Here is a 24480-nt window from a genome sequence, read left to right as displayed (position 1 = left end):
GGTGTTCACGCACAAAGAAACTAAAAAGAATATACGAACCATCGGGCAACATACGACAATTTAGATTCAAATTACGGTTATTACAGTAAGAAAAACTTCATTATATACAGCTTATTTGTAATCAATATTTCACAAAGCTCGTTGAATTATCTTAGACGCACGTTGTATACTTCTAGGGGGTCACCTTAGCTCGCCTCTCAGTGTTTTGGGTCCAGCATCCTTGGATGAGTGTGGATCTAGTCACGAATAAGATTTGGAAACGTGGACTGAACTCAAACTCATCCAAGGCCACTAGACAACGAATTCTCCGCCCAGCTCCTGCATTGACTTATCACGTAATTAAGAACAGAAAATAAATCAGACTCATCGTCAGCGTGCCACGACCAAGCTCCTTACACCGGAAAAGCAGCTTTCGGAATGATCCGCGTTTAAAAAATTGCGTTACTCGAGAAGGAATTGGTGGGGATGTGTATTCTTGGAGGGGGAGGAGGGAAGAAAAGGGGGGATTTGGGCCTGACCCTTCCTCCTTTCGCTATAATTCTCAATTGCAGCAGGTAGAGGGGATTTATTCGGAGCAGCAAGCCATGAACTCGGAGAATCTGGTCAAGATTTTACTCGACAAATTTTAGTTAAACTAAATTTTATAGAAATATTTATATTCTCTTCTGGCCTTCAAGTTTTCATCACTATCGGATTTTCCTGTGAATTTAGTTTTTAGTCACAAACATGGAGTTAAAATTCATTCCAGTATTTTTGAGAAGATTAACTGCTCGATTCAATTTATTTTCTGACTACACTAACAGAGATTGCTGAAAAAATCTTGTGTTTATATAAAATAATGAGAGGAAGTACTGCCAACAAAGATATTTCAAAACGGATTTCATTTTTGAAACAAAATAAGAAGCAAATGAATTATTATAAATTCTTACAATAGGTACTTCTAGGTGAGGTTTGACTATTTCTGCTGTTTCCGGAATAGATCTTTTTTGAATACAGATCAACGGACGTTAAGTTTTGGGGCAGTTTGATAAAAAGAATTAGTATTTATTGCAAGCTCATCGCTCTTTACGTATAGCGAGACGGTTATCGGTAACTTATAGTGATCGATTACAACAGAGAATTAAAGATTGAAAATTTTTCCGACTGAAAAGTATAAGTTGGCACAATTTTACGTAATTTGTGCAAAAAATGTATGTAACTCTCCAGTTTTTAGCTAAATTTGAAACGTTCCCAAACTTTCCACAATTTTTGTGCAGAATCTGAATTGGATAAGACGAAATAATCACAAAATAGTCTTATTGAAGATTTAAATTGTTTCGGGATTGTTTAAGTTACTTACTATTGGCTTTTTGAAAGAAAATGAAGAGGAATGGAATTTGTTGTTTTTATCGGTTTAGCCATGTATCCAAACATAATCAGGAGTATTTTGACATAAAAATCTTTCCAAGCTAGCGTTAATAACTTAATTATGGTCAAATAGTTCATGAAAATCGCAAAACGACAGTATTGAATTTAAAGGCAATTTATGTAAAATTGTGGAATTTTATTTTGCCGGGAACCGACTTAAAGTCAAATATAAATTTGTTCAACACAATCATACAGTCAATCACGGAACAGCCACAGGTTTATCGACATAATTGTCAACAAAATTATATTGGATTAGTATATAAATTTTTAAAATAGTGCATACTAACTAAAAACATCGATAAATGTGAAATTAAATTACTTCATTAACTACATGTGAAGGGTAATGATACAAGTAAAATAAAAATATCTACAGGGATTTGGTGTTTGATATAAACTGTGATTACTTCTATCTACATTATTACCCGATTATCTTTCTCACAATATTTAACCACCATTCGGAATGGAAAATAGCGAGTCCTTGTAAAAGGAGATGCGGGAAAAGCAAGATACTGAAAGAATCAATGAAGTATTGATGATGAAAAATTATCAATTCTTTTCTAATGTACCGTACAAAATCCAGTATGAAACCTTTTGTTACAATAATGATATATTCGCCTCGGTAGGTTATAGCTTATTTTATAGAAGGTACTTCTGAACAGTCTGTCTAGCATCTGGGAAAATTTAGTATTTGTGATATTTTCAGTTCGAATTGAACTGAAATTGTAATATATACATTCAAAAATGTACAAATACAGCTACGTAAGATATATTATAACTAATACTATAATTAGACATGTAAAAACCATCCCAGCTATCAATATTAATCCATCTTGCCGAGCTCTTTGTTCAATAAGCCTCATCGTTGTGTTAGAAAGCCCTAAGGTGTTTCCAATATCGACAAGTCTTTTATGAGCACCTTTCAATGTAGATCTTTGCGATCTTAAACCTTCCAATATCCCAGAGCCATGCTGAATTAGGTCATCCATACCATGCGTCGCGTTTCGCAAACTAGAATTATGCTGAAGATTGTGATCTATCATGATATCTACTTGGTCGTTGGGGGTGAATTTTTTAGACAAAAGAGCTTCACGTTCAGTTTCTTCCCTTTGGCGGCGAATAAGTTGACTTCGCCATGAATTTAAAGCGGCAGCGAGGTGGCGTGAATCATATTTCAACTGGTCCACTCTCATCTTGGCATTTTGTCTTTGTGATACAGGACCCTTCATACACAAAATGTCGAGTCGCTCACAGTTGCTGAAAAAGTAAGAAAGCAAAAGAAAACATGTTACAAATGAGTTATGCATCTTTCCAAAATATAATATAGAAATTCAATGATTCATAATCTAGTTAATAGGACAAGCTATTATGTTTTGTTTGCCAATTTTATTCTTTAACCTACCTGTTGATGAGATTTATCTTCGACTGTATGTCATGCTCTATTGCTTGAAGGTCCAAGTCTGAATGTTTCTTTTCCAATTGAGAAAAGGAATGTTGGGTTTCCTGCACTAGCTTATTCGTCTGATGATATAAGGTCTCCATAGTTTCTTTAAAACCTCGATTTGTGTTACGATAAGCTTATGCAGCAGAATTTAATGACGTGTATCTATCCGGCTACAGTATTATTATTGCCAGTTAATAACCTAAAACATTTGTTAGGCATGATGATTTAATTGCTCTCAAGCATTTCACGCGTAGCATTAGCAATTAACCGGGTATCAAATATTCGTCATTGATATCACCGGTGGAAATAATCCGTATTCTCAAATAAATAAATTATGCAACAAGAGTACGAGGTGGACAGATGTTTTTCAATAACACGTATGGCGTGATTATCAACACATTACACAGCTTTTTTCAATACTCACAAATTTTCAAGTTCTCGAGAAGCTGCATCGAAACTTTGCGATGGAATAATTGATAAATTCATTGGTTCAAAATATTGTCTGATAATATTTGAAATCAATCAAAGGTTCGGATGTAACGTGTACATCATGTGTCACGTCAGGCATTTTCGTGTTGGAATGAAATCGGAATTGCAGCTGTCCGCTGGCGCTAGAGTGCAGTAGCGCTGCTAGCTACTCGCCTAGTCGTAAAGCAAGTTGGGTGGCCTAGAAAAAGGCGTTAAGATCGAACGCATGAGGCAACCCCGACGAGAATCGCGTAACAAACCAAGGAAAGTATAAGATCATCAAGGACTTGTGATAATACATAGAATCGGGAAGAAGGCAACCCCTCGAAGAATTCAAGCCGAAATACTTAATCGTGAAGGTAAATGTGTTAAGTATAATTTTCACGCAGATTTAGACGACAGAACGGTAGAACAAAACGAAGACGAAATTTTTTACGAGATCTTATTTTAATCGTACGATGCGTAGGTACTATTAAAGCCCCCACGTTATTGGCTGATACGCAGTTTATTAACGTATTATTACAGACAGTGAGGACTTTGTATCGGATAAAAATAGGAAACCTCTGCGTTAGCAGTGTCAGCGTTAATTAACGGCAAATTGACGTGACGCTAAATGAAATATTGTAAGTAAAAAATAAATTTCCGTGAGCTCCGCTCACTCCATAAGGCTCAGGCATAACGTACAGCAACGTGTCGGACGGATCAATATTTCACCCTCTTGCATCTGCTATTACCTATTTACTAAGCTATACTAATTTTAGTTTGCCGGATCAGAGTATAAAAGTGTGTTCATTCGGTGAATCGATTGTGACGTTTCCCATCTTGAGCATACATGTAGAGGAAAAAATTTACATTCCGATTGAGATTCAATTTATACTCGCCCGACGATTCTCTACGATGTGTGCATGACCAGAACTGTATGCATCGCTTCCGTTTAATTAAATTTCAATCAATGTTAGTCCATTTGGCGTCTGCTGATTGTGTAACGGAATTAACATTATAATGATTAACATGTGTCGCACATCCAAACCTCTTTGATCCAAACGAGAAAGATATGATTCTGTACCTGCAGCACGCGGGTGTAAAAAGAGCTCAGTTCTAACGTGACCGTCCGTAGATGCAGTAGGTATCTGAATTGCATTGTTTCACCGTCGATCTTCGTAATTAATTAAAAAAATTGTTATCACTTTGAAAATCAGATGATTATTGCCAATTCGTGTACTAAAATAAGCTGTAGTGACAATATAGTTATATACTTGGATATAATATAATTTTCATGCCGTACATGCAATTATATGAACGAAAACTATCTGATCATCTGCTTCATTTTCTAAATATGTCGTATTCAAATGATTTCTGGACGAGAGTTTTCGCATAAAAATTAACTGTTTTCATTTCGATTCAATGATCATACTTTTAAAAATGGAGCAGCCACTAATTCAATTGCGCTTACCGATGCAATACATTTATTATCCTTTTTTATTATGCATTTATTATCATTCATCCGAAGCTGTTCTCTTTTAACTTGAATTTATTGTAATGAAAAAAATCGAATAGATTGTAGTGAGAATTTTTCTGAAAATTCACACAAGTAGCTCCGATATGGAGGGTATTTGATGCGATTTCCTGGAAAAATTATAACTTGCTGTAATGCTTATTAATTTGCGAATTGTTAAATCCAAATTCAAACATTTGTCAAAATTAATCGGGCTTCTCTAAAATGCTTGGTTTTTTCACATTTAACTGACGAATCACGGTTTCATAATTTTTTAAAAATAACTCAGAAAGATTCGATAGACAAATATTTAGAATTTTGAAGTTCTATGAAAATATTTCCATCCACTGAAGAGAAAAAATTGATTTTGGTTTAGTTTATAATAATCAGATTTCATGCTTTGCCTCGATGCTAATACTCTCAACTTAAAATTATATTCACTTTTTCCAGATGTGGGGAGAGAAGCAAATGTCTTGCTCTCGTACGAGAACAACCACGTGGTTAAAAAATAGTTATAGGGTTCAGTTTAGTAACTCAAATCTTGACAAACTCTGTGACGTTAGAAGTAGTGCATTTAACTAGCTTGTTGGATTAATATGGTAAATAGTTTATTAACCGAGATGACAACCATGATAAATTCTATCATAATGCTGGAGAAATCAGGCGCTATGCTAAAATTCTACCTCCGCTATATGTACAAAGTTATGAAAACTGAATTGAACTTATTAAGTATAAAATAAAATATATTCTGATATAAACACGTATTTATACACGATATATAAATGTATAGTACTCAATTAATAGGGTAGCTTTTCATCTTTAATACATGTCTCTTCGAGTATTAAATGAAAATCAATTATTATATCGTAATAAGCACGTATGTATACTATACATAAACATAAGGAAAGAGAACTGAATGGACATAGATACATATATGCTGTGAAATAGAATAGCAGAGTTAAAGTACCTACTTAGAAATTTAAAGTAAAATTCAAAAACTAAACATGGCAATACCATATGATGAAAGCCTAATATGGCTAGTAGTAGTTGGATTCATCGTCGCGTTTATATTGGCATTTGGAATTGGAGCAAATGATGTCGCAAACAGTTTTGGAACCAGTGTGGGTGCCGGTGTTTTGACAATAGTTCAAGCTTGCATCTTAGCTACAATATTTGAAATAGCCGGGGCTGTACTCTTAGGATATAAGGTAAATCTGTACTATCAGCAAATTTTTCCTACTACGAGCAGTGCTTTTATGGTCATCATTGCACATGAGTACATTTAATCATAATGCTAAAACTCTTTTGCCCTGATTCTAGGTCTCCGATACAATGCGCAAAGGCATACTGGATGTGTCACTGTACGAGGGACATGAGAAAGAACTGATGCTTGGTGTATTTTCTAGTCTTGTTGGTTCAGGTATTTGGTTAATTATTGCAACTGCCTTGCGTCTTCCTATTTCTGGGACTCATTCAATTGTTGGCGCAACTGTTGGTTTTTCACTTGTATGCAGAGGCACCGCAGGGGTACGTTCTTTGCAATGATAAGAAAAGTTTCAGATACTAAATGATAAGTAATTGGCTTAATACAACTCATAAGTATACAAAAGAAACTATAGTATCTAATTACTAATTCTGATGATTCTTGGAAAATCCAGGTTCTCCATTGAAGTAATCTAAAAAAAATTCTACAACAGTCTATTTAATATTTTCAGGTGAAATGGGTGGCTCTTGGAAGTATAGCAGCTTCTTGGTTTGTTAGTCCTGTACTAAGCGGCCTAGTGTCAGCCTCTATTTTCTTGACATTGAGAAAAACTGTTTTACAAGCTAGCAAACCCTTGGACCGAGGACTCCAAATCCTCCCACTAGCTTATGGCCTAACCATTGCTACAAATGTACTCTCGGTTGTACACGATGGTCCGAAATGTGAGTAAACACATGGTTTTGGTAAGCATAGGCATTTCACTTGAACTCAACCACAATTCACTAGTTGACATCTTGTTATTCAGGGAACTTTCCCCATGTATGTGATATGTATAATATACAAACATTTATAACAAGTACGAATGGTTTTATAGTGTTGAAGCTGGATAACATACCCTGGTGGGGTAGCGTAATCGCTGCAGTAACTAGTGGTTTACTGTCCGCTCTTGTTGTATACAAATTTGTAGTCCCTTGGCAGAGAAAAAGAATATTACTAGCTAGCGACGGTGTTGGAGGTGCCACAGAGTTTGATGCATGTGATAGAAAAGAAACAACTGCGCTGTCAGTGATTTCTCCAGCTCCTTCATCTAATAAAAATCCAGAAGAAACACCAAAGCTCAGGGGCAACACAAGTGCAAGTCCCTTATTATTAACTGTTGGGGCTGATGTGGAAGGTCCTAGTATTGAGGTTGGAAGGGACGCCGAAGAGCCAGTAGAAGTATCAAAACTCTTCTCATTTCTCCAAGTATTAACTGCTGCATTTGGGAGTTTTGCCCATGGAGGAAACGATGTCAGTAATGCCATAGGACCTTTGATTGCATTGTGGGCAGTGTATGCCGATGGTTCTGTTCGGCAAGAAACAGAAACTCCTCTGCCTATTCTTCTCTACGGAGGACTAGGTATATCAGTTGGGCTTTGGATTTGGGGGAGAAAAGTTATTCGAACACTTGGCCAAGATTTAGCACGGATCACCCCAGTTAGTGGATTTACAATTGAGGTATGACACCATATTTTACTGACAAGACATGCCGCTGCATTATTAATGTCACTGTGATTTATCTCCAAATGTATTCGAACTCAACAATCCATTTTTTATAATCATTACACTCTTATTTACTGATAACTAACCATAACTATCACAGGTAGGTGCAGCACTAACAGTTCTGTTGGCAAGTAAAGCTGGTCTTCCAGTGTCAACGACGCATTGCAAAGTGGGTTCGATTGTATGTGTTGGATGGGTATCTCGTGGTGGTGGTGGTGTGTCCTGGGCACTATTTCGTAACATTGCCTTTGCATGGTTAATCACTGTACCCGTTGCAGGGTTATTATCTGCTGCCTGTATGGCTGTGTTTAGGCAAGTACTTACTGTCTGAATCGAAGAATGAATTAGGTATAAATATACAGCTTAGTAAAAGTGAAAGCCATCCAATACAGCTATTGTTATTAGAACATAAATAAAATGAAATTGAAATAAAGGTGAAATACTTTTTCTTCCGGTGGTTTTATATGTTCTTATGCAGAAGCATGACTTACACACAACTATAGTTCATTACTGTACTTAAAAATGTCTATTAGCAGGACATTTACTTTGTAAAGTAACTGACGCTAGCTAGCAATCTACATGTTCAATGAAATTTATCACTTTATTGCTAAACACACAATAAAACAGAATCATACAATGTAAACACAGTAAATAGACGGCAATGTTTTTTCATCAATTGGTATTATTCAATATCTATATGATTGAACAAAACCATCCAGGAATCGGAGCATTACTTCAAAAATTTTGTAATACTTGCCAATGGTGGAATAAGGTAAGTTATATCTGTTGAATTCTACACAAAATAATTTGTAAAGGTATTCAAAGTATTTGGAAAAAATATTTTATCGATGTATATGGGGCATTCTACGCCAACTCAACCAATGTTGGACCTTCACTGTTTTTGATCTCCTTCGAAAATTTTTAAGCAATTGTCCCAACACCAAATCAACACCCTGAATTTTTTCAAATTTGTTTTCAACTGAATTTATTTGACTAAAAAATTTTTTTAAATTGACATGTGTTTTGCCGTAATTTAAAAATATGAAAAGTTTTCAAAAATCTTGTGTCAGATATCAAAATGCTTAAGCCTAGACCCACAGTGGGCCAGTATTCTTATTTTTTTAAGTTTTTATTCGGAAAAGAATTCGAAAAAAATAAGAAGAAAACTCAGTTTACTATTCACAGTTGCTCAACCATTTTTATATGTAACACTGGGTGTTTGAGAATTTTTTTGGAATTTTTTCATCTTGAAAAAACATCGCTTTGGAAAAATCTGATATTTTTTTCCAAAATCCTGGGTTATGTATAAAATAATGGTTGAACCGCAACCCACAAAAGACTGATAATTGCTTCTATTTTTTCTCAATGTTTCTTTATTTATAAAAAATTCAAAAAAGCATGGAAACAAAGGCTGAAAATGTTTTGAACAAAATCAACAATGGTGAAGTTCTGAAGTTGGTTGAGATGGCATTGAATGTCTCATACACGAGTACTTACTAATCAAAAAAATTCTTTCATACATTTTTATCCTGCAATTGTATTTCTAATAAATAGCACACGACAGATTCCTTGTGCTTAGAATAGTACCATAGACATTATACAAATCAACTTAATCATTGCCACAAACTTATGTTTTTCAAAGTTGTAACGAATCCTTCAACGTTTCGAGCAGAAATATTCGTTAATCTTACTTCCCTTACTTGATTATTACATTGTGACCGACAACTTTGCCCTCATATTTCGAAGGCAAAAACTGAACTTCTGTACTTCATCCTGATCCTGTAGAAGTAACTAATCAATATGCAAATACTCCACTTTCGTATGATACAAAAGACTGGTTAGTATAAGAGATTGGTGATACAAACACAATCCCGTTGTTATAGAAACGAGTTCAGTTAGCTGTCAGATTTTCTCAAAAGTAGATTTCAGTTGCATCATATTCAATTATAATGATGCTTTTATAAAAATATACTAGAGACTTCTGATCTGAGATGGAGAGTCTACCCCTGGTCCCAGGGTACACTTTTCGCGACCCTACCGTAAGTTATATTACTCCGATGGATGCCGTTAGACATACTGAATAGAAGATGTAAATGACATATCAACACTGACATGAAACATTCTGTTCACTTTAGATCCAGGATTATAAATTAAAGCAAAAGTTCGATTATTTTAACGGATTCCGTGTAGTTCGTGACAGCAATATCGGTATAGGGCGGAGACTCATCGACACCGCCTCGAGTGCTTTTTCCGGTTACCCAGATCCTGTAGAGTATGTTTCAACGTAATTTTCCTGAAATTAGCTTTAAAGTGCATTTATTAGCGGATTCAATATTTAGAAGTGTTTGTTTAGATTTAACATGTGCTCTAATGTAGGTACGATCCTTCATTGACTTATGGTCGAGTAAGAGAGTATGGGTATCCACAAGTTATACCACACTATGTACTCTTTGCACAAAAATGCTTGAACTTCAAAGCTTTCTTCCGTCAAGGTGTATTTAATTCACCAAACGAGCATTTCCGGATAAGGCACGTCAATATAATTTACTTTTTGGAAGATGACACAATATCAGTAATGGAGCGACCGGTTGATAATTCCGGATTACAGCAAGGTCGATTAGTTAGACGAGGAAAAATATTGAAAAATACCAGAGGAGATGCGTATACCTGGAAGGATCTAAATGTTGGCAAAGACTTGGGTATGTAACGAAAAATGGACATTATTACTTTAATTTCGATCACAAAGATAACATTGTGCTTACATTATTTTGATGAAAACCTCGTCCAATTATTTACGATACCATATAGTTATATATTTCCCATAATTATCAGTAAATAATCCGAAGCTCCAAGTGATTACCTTCTTTGAGTAATGAACCACTACAATGAACAATGCTTCGTGCACAGCAGCTTGAGTTTAAAGTATGAGAGAGAACTTGAAATTTTTGTTCATTACTTATGCCTTGATTCAATTCTATCATCAATTACATGTCATCGGTTGCTTTATTAAAAAATTTCGAAATTCCAAAAGATGTTATTCGAAAGTAAAGTAGAAACTGCCAGTATGGAATAATATCCTCGTTTTGACAGTTAAACAATTGATTCCGAACTAATTCTTTGTTGCATTGCATAAGAAAATATAAAACAATATTCACATCGAAATGGTTTCTATAAAGTTTTTCATACACATCATATTGTAATGCTTGTACAAGCACAATGCTTGTTTATGCACATGCATACATATATTATACGACAGTGCCAATAACAATGTGCTATAATGAAAATTATTTTATCTGATATCGATTTTTTTTTCAAAACTGTCAAAGTTTATGCCAATATGTCTCCAAATCGCAGTGATAAATGATACTTAGCTTTCAAATTTCCGGAAATATATTATTTCTGTATGTTGTATGAAGCATTTGTTGCAATGTTGAAATCATTGATGTATGTAAAAAAAAAGTAAATATTATATATTAATAGAGTTCTTGGATCAATAAAATAAATTCATTTTCGCCACGATTGTTAAGAGTTCCTAGTGCTAATTTTGTAAATTGAATTTTCAGGTATATATGGTATAGTATACCACACAGTCGACTGTGACACGTTCACCAGAGAATTTTTGTGCAGTCAAGGTATAGATGTTGGGGACAAAGAAGAAGCGCCGCCAGATCCATATACTCAATTGCGTCAATCTAAGAGCAAAGCCCCATCTCGTCTAACTCCTGTATCAGACGATACTCGAAGACGGTTTCTGGAATACGATACGATGGTCCTTAAATTCGAAGCAACCTGGAATAATGATTACTATCAGATTCTGTATTTTCTCACTGATGACACAATAGCTATTCGTGAAATTCATCAATTGAATGATGGCAAAGATCCAACAACGATGCTTTTAAAGAGAACCAAAGTGCCAAAAAACTGGAAAGGCATGCCATCGACATATCCGGCAATTTATATGGAATACGGCGATCCAGAAGTTACCGAATATTATACACCTACAGATCTCAAGATAGGTGATACTGTATTTATTTTTGGACGAAGGTTTTTCCTCTTTGATTGTGATTCGTTCACAAGAAAATATTACTCCGGTATGCTTGGATTAGTTCAGCCTGAAAAAATTCAACCACCTATTGAAGAGCCAAAAACTTTACCTGAATATGTACCTCCACCCCATATCAAATTTGGTACTCCGGAGGACACGTTAGCTGGATGTTTAAGCATGCTCCCTAAGCCACCTAAAAAGGATGTAATTCGTCAAATTTTCAACTTTCCTAAAAAACTTCGTTATTCAATGAAAATGGATGCTGTGCACCCCGAAGATGAGAATCGTGATTTTATTCTCGAGTACAATTTGAGTGATGGTAGTATGCAGATATCAGAACCAGAAAAACGCAATTCAGGTCGTCGAGGTGGTACTTTTCTTAGTCCAATGCTTGTTCCTAAACCAGGCACAAATAGAGACAATCCGCTTTACTATACCCCTGAGGATTTTTACATTGGAGCCAAGATCAATTGTTTCAATCATAGATTCATTATAAATGGAGCTGATTTATACGTATATCGTTACATTAAAGCAAATCCGGAGAAATTCTGTGAAGAGCTGCAAGATAATATGAGAAATTATTTTGTGCGTCAAGGACTTATTCAGGATGAAATAGATTCTACTTCTAAGAGAATCCAAGAGGAAGCTGATAGAAAGCGAGATTTGGATCCAACTATCGGAAGCCCATTCAAAGATGATTTTGATACAGCACCTTGCGTCAAACAGTTTGCGGAAGAAGCTCTGCACAAATATGAAGGGGAACATGGAGAATTGAGACCACCTACCCCACCTCCGGAAGAATTGTGCCCTGGGTTGACAAAAGTTGAAGAACCTCTACCTTTTGACAACTACTGTCCGCTTCAGAAACAAGAAAAATCTGAACAAGTTCTCGCTCAACCTAAAAAACAGCTTAAATGGGCTGATCAGGTGAAGTATGGCTCATTTAGGCTTATGCAACGGAATTTATGTAAACGTCATCATGACTCGTACAGCTTTTAAGGGTGTTGCCTAGTTAGAAAGCACAATAAATCAAACAGGAATGTTCGTTATAGCATTAGCCAAATGTTACAAGAAAAATTCCCCTCGCTTGTGAAATGAGGTAAGTATGGGCTACATTTAATCATTTTTCCTGAGACATTGAGATAAAATAGACCAAAAGGACAGATTTGACTTGCGACTTCTAATCAAAACAAAATTGACATTATCTTTGCAATCGATCAAATAAGAAAATAAATACAAATCATCCGGAAAGCTTAACGATGCAAGATCCAGGTAACATCCTTAACTTTGTATTGAGCTATATGCAACCTTAACATCTCAAAATTAAGTAACCTCAAATTGTACACCTATGCAATAACATGTTTTTGTCAACATAGCAATTATTGTTTCACACGATAAAATAATATTCATATGTATTGCCATCATAGATTTATAGGGACAAGGCTGGGCATCCGATAATCTCATGTCAGAAAGAGTTACCAGAGTGCAAGACCCACATTGCGCAAGAGTGTGTTCCACCACATTATTTCAAAGATCGTGATCGAAGGTTTGAGGTAAATATTTTTGATAGGTGGTTCATATGATTGAGTATTAGAATATATTATTGTCAGTGAAAAGATAACATAAAATAATGGAATAAAATTTTTGTTACCTCAATTTAGGTGGGTCAATTGATGTATGAGAAGGTTAGCAGTCCTCCGAAACCTGATATTCCACCATCGCAACCACTTTTCAACAGAGAGGCAGGAGAGCGAACCATCACAATGCTTCGTGACAAATGCAGAGGACCATACCCACCCGTATAAATCAGCTCTCGGTACATTTGCCTAGCGAATGGATGATATAGACTCAATCCTGAATACAACGGAAATTATAAACTATCTTAAATACTTTTAATTATCAATTTCCTGCATCGATGGATGCTGTTCATATTTTGTATCAATGATTTTATAATGAACACTAAACATTTCATATTTCAACAAAGTCTACAGGCTGTTGAATGACATTCTACTAATTGAAAATAATTCACTAGAAATACCTTGATAGGTATTAATGAGTAAATAAGTTTTAATCGGAAAATTCTAGAATTTAGGATGGATGGTGCTTGTCGGCAAAAGCCAAAAATGAGAACCGATTATGTTAACAATAAGAATCATGTCTCATGAAATTCTTATCAAATAGTACAATCATAATCCATGTTACAATACAGTAACAGTAATATTATTTCATCTGCTTGTATAATAATATTGAATCATTTGCTGCGGTCCACGACTAATATTATAATAGGGAATATATATATAATTCGCAATAGATAATAGAATATTTTTAAAATAACCAGCTGACAATTAGTTGTTATTATCCATTGATTGGGCATGATTACATAGAAAACATAAAACCTCGTGGGAAGCCTCCACGCAATATTTTTTTAAATCCATTTAAGAAGGGAGGGCTTTTTTCAGTTGCAGGCACCAGATTGTAATGTTCATTGCAGTTTGAAAAGATAATTCAAACCGGCACTTGCTTAAACTATCGTCCTTTCTTGATTTTGAACAAAAGTATATTCAAGCATTTTCATATACATATGTTAGTCCACATCGTCATAGTTTTTTTTTTTTCTGTCAGTTCTGCGTTCTTTTTTTCTTTTAAATTTGTACGTTTACACCATTCGCCCATTTACACGATATCCACAACACTTTATGCTTGTAAACATTTCCAAGTTTACCAACATCCGTTGAAATTGAATAATTTCGTGCACAATAATTGTTGTAACATAATCATTATGATGTTGAACCCAATACTAATTATCGTACAGTTCAATCGTGCAATGAAAGGGGATAGCTTCAACGACGAGAGTCCAGTCACAGCAGTGAGAAGGCTTTCAAAGGTCCAGGGAAGAAGCAAAGGGGTAATTAATATTTTGATAATTATTCGGAGCGTCCTTCTTTCATGGTGGTTATTATTATTTTTATGTTTTTTTTGTAATCTTTGCTACTGGCGTGGTCCGCCGCGGCCTCTTCCTCGGCCACCTTCGCGTTCCTGAACACAAAATTACACCAAATTAATATAATTTCTAACTACGATATAAATGTAGTAAAAAGTTAGCATTATCATATCTGTTCGATTAATTTAAATCTAGAAATTAAACAATTGGAAGCTCAGCTACATTCTGGTAGAATAAAAAAATTTCTATAATATTAAATTACTAGCAAGGTAACTAGTGAAAACGTCTGAACAAAAGCCACCCAATTAATGGCTACAGAAAATTCATAATACAAGCAATATGAATTTTTTAGCCAAATTGGGTAGAATATCCCTTGGATTAGTTTTATAGTTTTTCGCTACTGCAATGAGCTAATGAAAGAAAAAGTAATGCATAAATATAATAGGACATTTTAAGAAATATGGGTTGCACCAAAACAACTCACCTTCCGCTGATGCTGATGTGGATGCTGATGTTGGTGTTGGTGTGGGTGCTGCTGTTGTTGGTGCTGCTGGTGGTGCGGATGAGGAGGTTCACCGGAATGACCCCTACCCCTGTGATTGGGAGGAGGATGATGTTGTATGGGATTAGGCGGTGCCTTTCGTTGATCTTCTTCAGCCTGCCGTCGTTCATAGTGTCCAAAATCGTCAAAAATACTAGTAGAGTGGCGATAAGTGTGCAAAATACGTAAAACTTGTAGTCCCCGTGCGTGTGGTACTTCCTGAGCATCTCTTGAATTGGTTACGGGTTTATTTTCATTATTCTCCAAACGAATGTGTCGCAACTGGACGTTAGGAACATCCTTAACATAAATCCAACGCACTCTAAATTGTCCTTTCCATTTATCTTGTGACCAAACAGAGCTGTTGCTTTGGTAATCAACCGAAGAAACCATTTGCGCCATGCCGCAAAAATGTCCCGATCCATTAACAGAAAAAAACAGATACAACGGTGCGCCATCCCTACTGGCATCTCTGTAAGCCTGGTCTAGTCTCTTGTTGCCATGCTCCGTACTGCACCAAATTTCGTACTTGATAGATCTATGAATATCATCCTCGGAATACGATTTAATGACAAAAAACCTTGCACCAGGAGCGGACTGGTCAAATTCTGTAGGATTGTAATCATTCTTTACCTTCAACTCATGTAGTACAGGGTGCGTCGGGGGTGGGGGAACTTGTTGTTGCGGGATCTGCATTTGAGGTGGAGGGGGTGAAGGCGGGGTTGTTGGTTGCTGAACCCAAGAAGGAAGTGATCGTGGCCTTTGCCTTTGAACAGGAGGTGGAGGTGGCGGAACGGGAGGTTGTACTTGCGGTGGGGGAGGGGCCTTTGGTGGGGGAGCTGAAGTTTTACCTTCGCCCCAAGTCCCAATGTCCATATTATGTTTTCCAGGCACCATCGGAGGCGGTGGCATTCCTGCTTTCTTCTTCATACCCTGAGAAGCAGAAAGAGGTGGTACAGGTTTTGCAGGCTGGCTGGCAACACTGGCCCATGTCATTTTCTTGGGTTCTTTTGACTCAGATTTGTTAGACTGCTGATTAGATGGTAACTGCTGTTCCTGTCGTGACGGTTCACCTCCAATAGACAAACCTTGTACGCTTTGCTCTATAGACTTCATTTCTGCGCCACCACTGGGCGTCGGATAACTCTCATTACCTCTCGGTGCCTGATAATAGTCTTCGTACCGAGCTTTCCTTGGCGTGCCCCAGGTGCTATAGTCCCCATTTCCATGGAAGTAATTGAACGTTGGCTGGCCGAAGGTGCTAAAACCTCCACCGGCACTCGCCGAAAACATTCCGTCCATTCCGTACGAATCATGTCCCATTTGTCCTCCATACCCTGACAGGAATGCAACGGGATCCGTTCCATTCGACCAAGTTCCGTCTCCCGCGCCAAACGCCTGATAGGGAAATGATGTCCCGTAGTACGGTGTGTATGGGTCTCCCGTACCAATTGGGTAGCTCGAGTGATGTTGAACATTATTCCCGCCTCTCCATGAATCAAACCCTGCATCCTCCCCAGCCACGTGCTCCGCTTGTTGTTGCTGCTGCTGGTGCTCTTTGGGACCATTGCTTACTGTCACATATACAGATTCCATGTTAAAGAGACTGGTACTGGCGTACTGGTTTATTGCTGAAAGGCTAGCTAATTTTTGATAATTCCTTTTGTGTTTAGTTGAACATCATACATTAAACTTGTTTGAAGCAAAATGGCGACATACCATTCATCCATTTTTCTATTCCTTACACTATTACCTAAACCTCCAATAGTTAAAAAACTAAAGCTACTACTGGAGTTGGTGGCCGAAAATGAAAATAATTTTATGTAGTGTACGACTATGATGACATTGAAAGTATTAGCTGATCATGGGACTTGACAAAATTGTGATCCTTGAGCTTTACTACATTACTTATTTTAATAGTAGTCTGTTCAGTTGCTAACTGAATTTCAATCCCATGAAAATAATGCAGGCTTTGGACTAGGTAGGAGTGTTATCTGCCGACTAAAATTACAATGAGTACATAACTTTAATAACATGTTCGATGGGTTCGTAATTTTAAGTAAAGATTTTGAACAAAAATAGTGAATATTTCCTCTGTTAGGTGAACCTAAATCAATAGACCTTTTCTTAATCAGTAAGGTCACATACATGAAGGAGCATAAAATGTACATAAAATTGTTTAAAGGTGACTTTGGGCATTAAAGCCAGACATGGTATTTAGTAAAATGGAACACACAAACAAAACTTTTCCATGTTCTTCCATGACTTTTAAGGCAGGTAGGTACATTGCTATATATTCTAATTTTTTGAAATAAGTTGCGAAGAATCCAGATATGAAAGTTGAACAAAAACAATTGAATGATTAAATATCGGATGGGTAATGATGTGCTTACATAATTTAGGTAATAATACTTTTGAGAACTAATGTGATTTCAAAGAATAGATCGGTAATACAGTCATTTGACATTACATAATCTTTTGAAATGTAATCTTGTTGATTTTGCTCAAAATGACATTACTTTGTCAAAAATAGGATAGAAAAATATCGAAGGTTTATACAAACTAAACAATGTATCACTGTGATACTTAACTTGTAAATAATCAGATTTAAGAATATTAGTGAACTTTTTTTAAATGCGCCATCAAATACGAATATCAATGCAGAAAAATAATTTAGTTTTTCAAATTGATTAAAAGCATGTTCAGCGAGGAGAATGAAAATTGTTAAAATAACACATGAAAAATGTAAGGATTGACTGCCTAACAGCTTCCAAATGTTACATGTAACGATAAGGTTTTTTGGAAAAATTGTCAGTAGTTGTCACATAAAATACATTTTGGACGAATCAGAATATTGATCGAATTATCTACAGGTGATGGTAAATCTAACATCTAAATTACTACCTACGGAGGCATAAACAACAAGATATTATGTTTAAACTAGTGGTCAAAACTGACAACTGAACTTGACTCTTCACTACACTGTGAAACTTTTGCATTACACGGCTCCCAGCACCCCGTGTGGAATAAAATGATGGCATAACTGATGAGAAATAGTGGCATAAATAGTGGCATATTAGTCCATGAACAAATACCTTTGCTGAAGAATAATTTATACCTTATTGATTCAACTATAATAAAGTAAATCACTTTTTTTAATCCAGAAATAAAGTGGAAAACAAATCAAAACAATTGGTGGTTATTGGTTATAAATAATGTTAAATAAGCGTGCGGTGTAAAAAGTAATGGCAATATTGTAAAATCAATGGGACGCTAGAAGTTCTGACGTAGGGGCTGCTTAGTGACAGGTATGGCTACTTGTTACTGTATCGTGTCAGAGCTTGTTGTCAGCCAATCTGACCATTATTTTCGAAATTATATTAACTTCAAATAGTTCATCCATGTTGCATATAAATAGAAGCAAGCCTATTTTTCAGCCAACCGGTATGATAAAGATGGAATGTTAGAGCAAAGAATAAATAACAAGAATCAATATTGATTATGTGCAAAAGACAAGATTCATATGAAAAGGTTGACATCGATATTTTTAACGCAATAATATGGTAATATTATTAAAAAGTTTATTCTAGATCCGGTTTCATGAAAAATACCTTCTACCAATGATTCGTGCACTATTCTAAATGATACATTGAGTTTAAAAAATTTGATCTCCTTCGATGTGTTTGTTTTGATTTGTCACCGATTTTACTATCGTTACAGCTGTAATGCAGAATGTTATGATATAATGCCTTGTATGCACCAGTGATCGGTTTGTTGCCTAATTGGTATTTTCTTAACAGAATGATTCTTTACAGAGTTTCTTATCACTGTACTCAAGTAATATCAGGAAGTAATTACATTGGTAGGGTGTTTGTGAATAAGATAAAACTCTTACCCTGATTGTTAGATTGTCCTTTCATCCGCTGCATCCCGTAGCATGGAAAAATACACAATATTTTAAGTCACTGGCTTCGACGTAAGGATTGATGAATGGCAAATAAGTTGGTACCGTGTCAACAGACTGACCTGATCTGAAACAGCCCCTGCCAATCCAGCTGACATAACCTGCTATACAATCTCTCTGTCCAAGGGGATGGACCGAGTGTAATGTCAGGTTCAAAAAGGAGTAGTTTTTAACGTTTTCTATACACTTAACAGTTTCTCGGCCACGGAACACGGCACCGTGAACATACAATGATTACACTCGGCGACGGCAGTATAACCAGGGTGGGATTGATTTCACGACGAAAGTTTACGTTCACTGTTACCAGTCGTTGTTTTTTTACCTGAGGCCCTCCCGCACTGACCCGCAATGTTCAACCGCGAGAGAATCCCAGGAATTTTATGTATTTTACACCGAGTTGATAGATTTACAGCAAATCCCTCTTCGTTCAACGATAATAACTGCGTGACGTCCACTGACCTCCCGTGTGCCGCCAGGGTTGCAAACTTCGATCACGCGATTAAAATTGTCTACGTGTTTTTCACTCACGAACTGCAGCTCCATTCAAACAGTTCACGCCGCTCAACAAGAAATGACAAGAAAGTCGTTTTCTAGGCCTCTTATGTCCCTAGTTCACGATTTCGTAGCGCCCTCTGACATGAAATAGGTTTTGGGAACTAATTTTCAATGCTTGCCTCTGCTCTGTCGGTAACAGAAAGCAAATGAATGATACATACATTTAGCAGTCCAAATCGCAAGAAGTTGCAAACATCCGCAGTCTCCGTATTAACGATTCAGTTATTTTGTGTATCGCCGTCACACTGAATCATTGCTTTCAGAAATATATTTATGTATATATCAAAATAAGGCATTGACACTCACTTGGTAAAAAAGGACATTTACAACGTCTAACTGGATTTAGCTTCTTATTGAATGTTTCTACCCGGGATAACGCTGTTATTGGTTGAATCGTTGAGTTGGATACTCCAAAGTCAGGCGTGTGAAGGTGGACTTCTGGTACTCATCTGCAGCGTGCAGCCAATGACAATGCTTCATGTAGCCCCTTTGGGTGGCATTTAGAGGCGATGCTGCTGCCCGCTACCTCAGATTAACCTTCCTATTCTCGGCCATTTTAATTCCTTTCCGCGTTCGGTTTTCGTGGAGGTATGTTGGGCGCTCTGAGATTTTTATATAATTTATATTATTAGTTTATTATATTTAGTAAACCAAGTTATTTTAACGGTTTTTTATCAATTTCTAGCCGTGAAAAAACCAAAAATATCACAATGGTCGCCCAAAAGAAGCAGGTAAGCCCGTTAAATCCGCATGCATACACACTTTCTGACCCCGGCCACGTGCCGACGTTTTTCGATATGCAACATTTTTTATTCTTATCATTGATCACCAGTAAATGCACAACCATTCATCATGAATTGATTTTGATTGGCTTTATATTTTTTCCTGTAGTTGATTTTCCACTGAATTACCCAAATAGAAATTTTCATATAATTCACAAATCTGACTCACCAGTTGAAAATGCCGTATTCCCATGTTGGAAATGTATTTGAAATTAAGAATCCGTAGTCTTTTCTATAATTCAACCGCATGCACCAATATGTATATGTATGTACCTTTGTTGAGCACATATACGATTTTATTTTGCAGGTTATGATTCAAATTTCATGCATTGCGTTTTTCAATTTCATATTTGATTTACAGTAAAGTGTGATAATAAAAAAAAAATTTGTTTCATGCTGACAGAAAAAGGCTATGGAGAGCATCAACTCCAGGCTTGCTCTGGTAATGAAATCCGGAAAATACGTTCTGGGCTACAAACAGACGTTGAAGTCACTTCGCCAAGGCAAAGCGAAACTCGTCATCATCGCCAACAATACTCCACCACTAAGGTGAGACTGAGATGTAGTACTCCCATTCTGATCCCAGAAAGTTATTCAAACGTCATCTAACATCTGAATACAAATTATGTGACTACGTTAAATGATGATTGAAAAGAACACCTGTGGCATGGGGAGTCCTACGGAGTAGTCTCAAAGACCTGCCCGTAAGTGTGGGTCAATATTTTCACTGTCAAATGGTACTTATGGTTGTAAATCATTTCTGTCACTACAGGAAGTCCGAGATTGAATATTACGCCATGTTGGCAAAGACCGGTGTCCATCACTACACTGGAAATAACATTGAATTGGGAACAGCCTGTGGTAAATACTTCAGAGTTTGTACCCTTTCAATCACTGATCCCGGAGATTCGGACATCATCAAATCAATGCCAACTGGTGATCAGGCCTAAGTTTGATTTTATATTTTACAATTAATAAAAACGCCGAAAACTCACTCAAATTTCATGTATATTCTTTTCTGACTATCCCATGTCATGTTTCCTGAACACATATAATTATAGGTTATTTGTCGCTCAGTACATCAGACAGTCAAAAAATCAGACATAAAAATGAAGAAAAAAATGTTGAAGTCGACCAAAGTTAGTCACGTAAATAAACTATAAAAAAAAATATCAAAAACGACGTTTAAAAAGCTATCAATGAGCCAGATCAATTTATATTCCTGCGTCTTGCACTAATTTTTCTCATTTAATTTGTGAATAGATCAGTCTTCAATAAGCTTAGTGACTTTAAGTTCTAGAAGTTATGGGGTCTTACATGAATTTCATAATAGATGCATTGATCTACTTGCGAAGTTTTAGTTCATAGCATTTTTTTTTTAGAATATTACGTGTTATGTCAAGAAAATCTGCATAACCTAACAGTAAATGCAATGTTAAAAAGCGTGATAAACATGATTCATGCAATACTGTAAGAATCTAGCTATATTCATGTTTTACTGAATTTATATTTCATTTGCTCAGACCTTAAAATGTACATTACCAGTAATTACAAAATCTTTGTATAAAAAAAAGAGAACAACTAGATTACTACGGAAGAGTTCATATTAATGTACAGATGATTTGATTATTCAGTGTATTTTCTTAGATGTCGTTTGCATAGGACTTCCCAGTATTTTACGTCTCTGAGCAAACATATGCAGGTACAGATGTGGGAAAACTGTAAATAAATAAGAGCAAAAAACTGTATACATTTGTACTTGAACTCTTAAACTCAGGTACATAAACTTTTGGTATATTGGCATACACCTATTTAAATAGATATTCAATTTTAGGATCACATTATTACTGATGGTAGATACTTACGTGGAATGTAGAGAAGCATTACAAAAATAAGGAAGTAACGGTAGTTGAATGTGAAATTCCAAGCATTGGGCAATGTATGGCTCCATGCTTCTGAACTGATTTGAGCATATGTTTGGGCAGCATATAAACAGAGCAGTTCACCAGTAATTCCAATTGGATACAGGACAATAAACATTGTGTACCTGAAATTTTGCATATTCATTGCGAATTGTAAAGACTTTTAATCTGCTATTTGTTTTTCTCCACTCGTCTCTAAACTATGTATCAGTATATCATGAGAAAGTAATGCAAAAACAAAAACTAAAAATAGGCTTGTCTTTAAGAAAGAAAATATTTGTTGCGTAATAGCACGTGCATGTTACCTGAGCCATACAATAGGGTAAGGGACATGTCCAAGGAGATTCAGGAAGTAGTACAAATATCTTATGATTTCGGTGATGGACCAAGCTAATAGAGCTAGGGGAAGGCCAGGTGATGCAGCCGCATATTCAAGGGGTGTAGCCAAAATTACACCACAGACAACCATGACGCGACTAAGAACTTGAAATATTGTAATGACTGGATTGGATGGAACAAGACCAGTCACTGCGTTAATGATCTGTAAGAAAATAAATTTGCATATCAAGTGAAGCAAATTAATAGTATTGAATAACTAGTACATCTTGATTGATATCAATTCCTAGAATTACGTATTAATCATGCAAAAGGTTCACAGTGAGCAAATGTAGTATATAACTAGCGTTACCTCTAAAACGGCAGCATTTTGAAAAATAATAACTGTCATTCGCACAGTATTCCATAGAGTTTCAGCTCCTGCTAAGCCAAGATAATACCCTTGAATTTGGTATAACAAGTACGTCCATCTGTAAAATGAGGAATTGAATTTATTCATTCTTTATATGTCGTATTGACTAATGATTCGTAAAGATAACCAACCAAAGGTCTTGCAAGTCAACGTCAGCCTATAAGGAAGCAACATAAAAGGATCTAAACAGGACAAATGTCAGATAATTTGATGCTTGTAATAAATTAATCAACATTTTTTGCATTAATCTTTATCCCTCTGGTACACGCTTCAGTATAATGCCTTGCTGGCAGACTTAGGAAAGTCTTTAGTCAAGTCATGCTGTCAATGAATGATGAAATATAATTTACATAATAAGTGAAAGTTTGCTGCACATATTTTTCTTCATTCTGAAACATTATATTTATGTTATTAAAGCCTAAAAATTTAATTATTAAGCCTAAAATCCAAACATTGAGGTGCACCATGGTTTCTGAAAATTTTTATTTTCTGATTTTACTTTAAAGAACTTATCGACTCACGAATCTTTCAAAAAGAACTAAGAGAAATCATTTTCAATTACTTATAGGATAAAATAAAAAAATACTGCTTGGAACATTATGTAACATTGTACTATGAAACTTTTACAGCTCGTACCAAGCAATTAAGTTTCGTTACTTTGAATTCTTTTACATGAATGATACTCACCCAATAACTTGGCCTAAGTTGTAACCAAGTAGGTAAAATTTGGCAAGAGCACTAGGCTCCTTATTTTTCCCACTTTTACCCGCCATCTCTTTTCCCTGAGTGTACCCACACGATGCTTGTCCTTTCCAGCCGCGCTGCAACTTACGACTCGACCTGTGGCCGATGACTTGCACCTGAGGCTAATGTCGAGTCACAAAACTCTTGAATAATCATGCACACTACAATGAGGATTCGAATTATTCAAATATGCAGCGTTTGCGTAAAGCCGCCTTTTCGGCATGTGTCCTTCACGACTATTTCGAGACCAGCCGTAGAAGTTGGTTTCTGTAATCAATAGATGGCATCGTCCATCCACCGGTGTATAAAGAAATATAGTTATTTAAATAACGGATGTCAATCCTCGAATATGTTTCTAACGTTATCTGAAGCTCAAATTTGAGAGGTTGGAGCTCAATCGAGGATTCATTCCATTGTAACTCTAATTGGATTCGGGCATTCCCTTGCACCAATGCTGTGATTGGTTCATCGTTTGGGATTTAGCTGGATTGAATAGACGAAGATATAGAAATCAGTTTTGTCAAGTCAATTCGGTTAACTTTAGAGCTTCTAATCGTGAATGCTGCACCCGATCATAAACTCGATGATATTGCGTGCGAGGCGCAAGTACTAGTCAAAAAACCATCGAGTGAATGAACCACTGAATGAACAGTATAGGTTATGGTGCTGCACAGTATGGCA

General features: G+C 36.1%; 6 protein-coding genes across 11 annotated transcripts; 3 read left to right on the top strand and 3 right to left on the bottom strand.

The window, feature by feature from the left end:
- Nucleotides 1–1936: 1936 nt before the first annotated feature.
- LOC124408622 (Golgi SNAP receptor complex member 2) lies at nt 1937–3456 on the bottom strand. 2 transcript variants are annotated; one of them, XM_046885686.1, is made up of 3 exons: nt 3273–3456; nt 2807–3047; nt 1937–2661 (listed from the first exon to the last, which is right to left on the bottom strand). In XM_046885686.1, exons 2-3 carry the CDS (start codon nt 2944–2946, stop codon nt 2163–2165), a joined length of 639 nt encoding a protein of 212 aa, XP_046741642.1. In that variant the 5' UTR covers nt 2947–3047; nt 3273–3456; the 3' UTR covers nt 1937–2162. The 2 variants fall into 2 exon arrangements, with proteins under 2 accessions (XP_046741642.1, XP_046741643.1); XM_046885687.1 differs by having other exon boundaries at nt 2807–3018.
- A 65-nt stretch (nt 3457–3521) lies between these two features.
- Nucleotides 3522–8194, top strand: LOC124408617 (sodium-dependent phosphate transporter 1-B). Of its 3 annotated transcripts, none has more exons than XM_046885678.1 (7): nt 3523–3675; nt 5262–5410; nt 5839–6019; nt 6132–6338; nt 6527–6737; nt 6890–7512; nt 7658–8194. In XM_046885678.1, the coding sequence occupies exons 4-7, from the start codon at nt 6144–6146 to the stop codon at nt 7886–7888; spliced, it is 1260 nt and encodes a 419-aa protein (XP_046741634.1). In that variant the 5' UTR covers nt 3523–3675; nt 5262–5410; nt 5839–6019; nt 6132–6143; the 3' UTR covers nt 7889–8194. The 3 variants fall into 3 exon arrangements, with proteins under 3 accessions (XP_046741631.1, XP_046741634.1, XP_046741633.1); XM_046885677.1 differs by adding an exon at nt 3842–3939 and having other exon boundaries at nt 5262–6019; XM_046885675.1 differs by having other exon boundaries at nt 3522–3675; nt 5262–6019.
- Nucleotides 8195–9418: 1224 nt separating this feature from the next.
- On the top strand, nt 9419–14143 carry LOC124408613 (EF-hand domain-containing protein 1-like). Of its 3 annotated transcripts, none has more exons than XM_046885668.1 (6): nt 9419–9596; nt 9693–9829; nt 9934–10256; nt 11121–12529; nt 13030–13155; nt 13264–14143. In XM_046885668.1, exons 1-6 carry the CDS (start codon nt 9549–9551, stop codon nt 13405–13407), a joined length of 2187 nt encoding a protein of 728 aa, XP_046741624.1. In that variant the 5' UTR covers nt 9419–9548; the 3' UTR covers nt 13408–14143. The 3 variants fall into 3 exon arrangements, with proteins under 3 accessions (XP_046741624.1, XP_046741625.1, XP_046741626.1); XM_046885669.1 differs by having other exon boundaries at nt 13244–13415; XM_046885670.1 differs by having other exon boundaries at nt 9419–9829; nt 9911–10256.
- A 56-nt stretch (nt 14144–14199) lies between these two features.
- LOC124408616 (YTH domain-containing family protein 1-like) lies at nt 14200–19625 on the bottom strand. The gene is made up of 4 exons (XM_046885674.1): nt 19111–19625; nt 18980–19007; nt 15028–16658; nt 14200–14638 (listed from the first exon to the last, which is right to left on the bottom strand). The coding sequence occupies exons 1-4, from the start codon at nt 19144–19146 to the stop codon at nt 14591–14593; spliced, it is 1743 nt and encodes a 580-aa protein (XP_046741630.1). The 5' UTR covers nt 19147–19625; the 3' UTR covers nt 14200–14590.
- A 504-nt stretch (nt 19626–20129) lies between these two features.
- Nucleotides 20130–21385, top strand: LOC124408623 (60S ribosomal protein L30). Its single transcript, XM_046885688.1, has 4 exons — nt 20130–20191; nt 20289–20334; nt 20789–20934; nt 21158–21385. Exons 2-4 carry the CDS (start codon nt 20314–20316, stop codon nt 21333–21335), a joined length of 345 nt encoding a protein of 114 aa, XP_046741644.1. The 5' UTR covers nt 20130–20191; nt 20289–20313; the 3' UTR covers nt 21336–21385.
- A 494-nt stretch (nt 21386–21879) lies between these two features.
- Nucleotides 21880–24269, bottom strand: LOC124408619 (very-long-chain (3R)-3-hydroxyacyl-CoA dehydratase 2). The gene is made up of 5 exons (XM_046885682.1): nt 23743–24269; nt 22996–23113; nt 22613–22848; nt 22251–22432; nt 21880–22104 (listed from the first exon to the last, which is right to left on the bottom strand). The coding sequence occupies exons 1-5, from the start codon at nt 23826–23828 to the stop codon at nt 22016–22018; spliced, it is 711 nt and encodes a 236-aa protein (XP_046741638.1). The 5' UTR covers nt 23829–24269; the 3' UTR covers nt 21880–22015.
- Nucleotides 24270–24480: the final 211 nt, after the last annotated feature.

The sequence above is a fragment of the Diprion similis genome, chromosome 8 (genome assembly GCF_021155765.1).
Source record: "Diprion similis isolate iyDipSimi1 chromosome 8, iyDipSimi1.1, whole genome shotgun sequence".
NCBI classification, from domain to species: Eukaryota; Metazoa; Arthropoda; class Insecta; order Hymenoptera; family Diprionidae; genus Diprion; species Diprion similis.
Note: the sequence above shows the minus strand (reverse complement) of the source record. Positions and strands in the feature narration are given on the sequence as shown.

Coding starts and splice junctions, on each gene's coding strand:
- LOC124408622 (XM_046885686.1), bottom strand. CDS start 2,946: ATGGAGACCTTATATCATCAGACGAATAAGCTAGTGCAGGAAACCCAA. Junction 2,662..2,806: donor AAGATAAATCTCATCAACAG/GTAGGTTAAAGA, acceptor TTACTTTTTCAG/CAACTGTGAGCGACTCGACA.
- LOC124408617 (XM_046885675.1), top strand. CDS start 5,816: ATGGCAATACCATATGATGAAAGCCTAATATGGCTAGTAGTAGTTGGA. Junction 6,020..6,131: donor CTGTACTCTTAGGATATAAG/GTAAATCTGTAC, acceptor CCCTGATTCTAG/GTCTCCGATACAATGCGCAA. Junction 6,738..6,889: donor TGTACACGATGGTCCGAAAT/GTGAGTAAACAC, acceptor ATGGTTTTATAG/TGTTGAAGCTGGATAACATA.
- LOC124408613 (XM_046885668.1), top strand. CDS start 9,549: ATGGAGAGTCTACCCCTGGTCCCAGGGTACACTTTTCGCGACCCTACC. Junction 9,597..9,692: donor ACACTTTTCGCGACCCTACC/GTAAGTTATATT, acceptor TGTTCACTTTAG/ATCCAGGATTATAAATTAAA. Junction 9,830..9,933: donor GGTTACCCAGATCCTGTAGA/GTATGTTTCAAC, acceptor GCTCTAATGTAG/GTACGATCCTTCATTGACTT.
- LOC124408616 (XM_046885674.1), bottom strand. CDS start 19,146: ATGTCAGCTGGATTGGCAGGGGCTGTTTCAGATCAG. Junction 19,008..19,110: donor CAGGGGCTGTTTCAGATCAG/GTCAGTCTGTTG, acceptor TACGGGATGCAG/CGGATGAAAGGACAATCTAA. Junction 16,659..18,979: donor AGGACAATCTAACAATCAGG/GTAAGAGTTTTA, acceptor TATATGTGACAG/TAAGCAATGGTCCCAAAGAG.
- LOC124408623 (XM_046885688.1), top strand. CDS start 20,314: ATGGTCGCCCAAAAGAAGCAG. Junction 20,335..20,788: donor TGGTCGCCCAAAAGAAGCAG/GTAAGCCCGTTA, acceptor TCATGCTGACAG/AAAAAGGCTATGGAGAGCAT. Junction 20,935..21,157: donor AACAATACTCCACCACTAAG/GTGAGACTGAGA, acceptor CTGTCACTACAG/GAAGTCCGAGATTGAATATT.
- LOC124408619 (XM_046885682.1), bottom strand. CDS start 23,828: ATGGCGGGTAAAAGTGGGAAAAATAAGGAGCCTAGTGCTCTTGCCAAA. Junction 22,849..22,995: donor AAAATGCTGCCGTTTTAGAG/GTAACGCTAGTT, acceptor ATTTTCTTACAG/ATCATTAACGCAGTGACTGG. Junction 22,433..22,612: donor TACCCTATTGTATGGCTCAG/GTAACATGCACG, acceptor GCAAAATTTCAG/GTACACAATGTTTATTGTCC.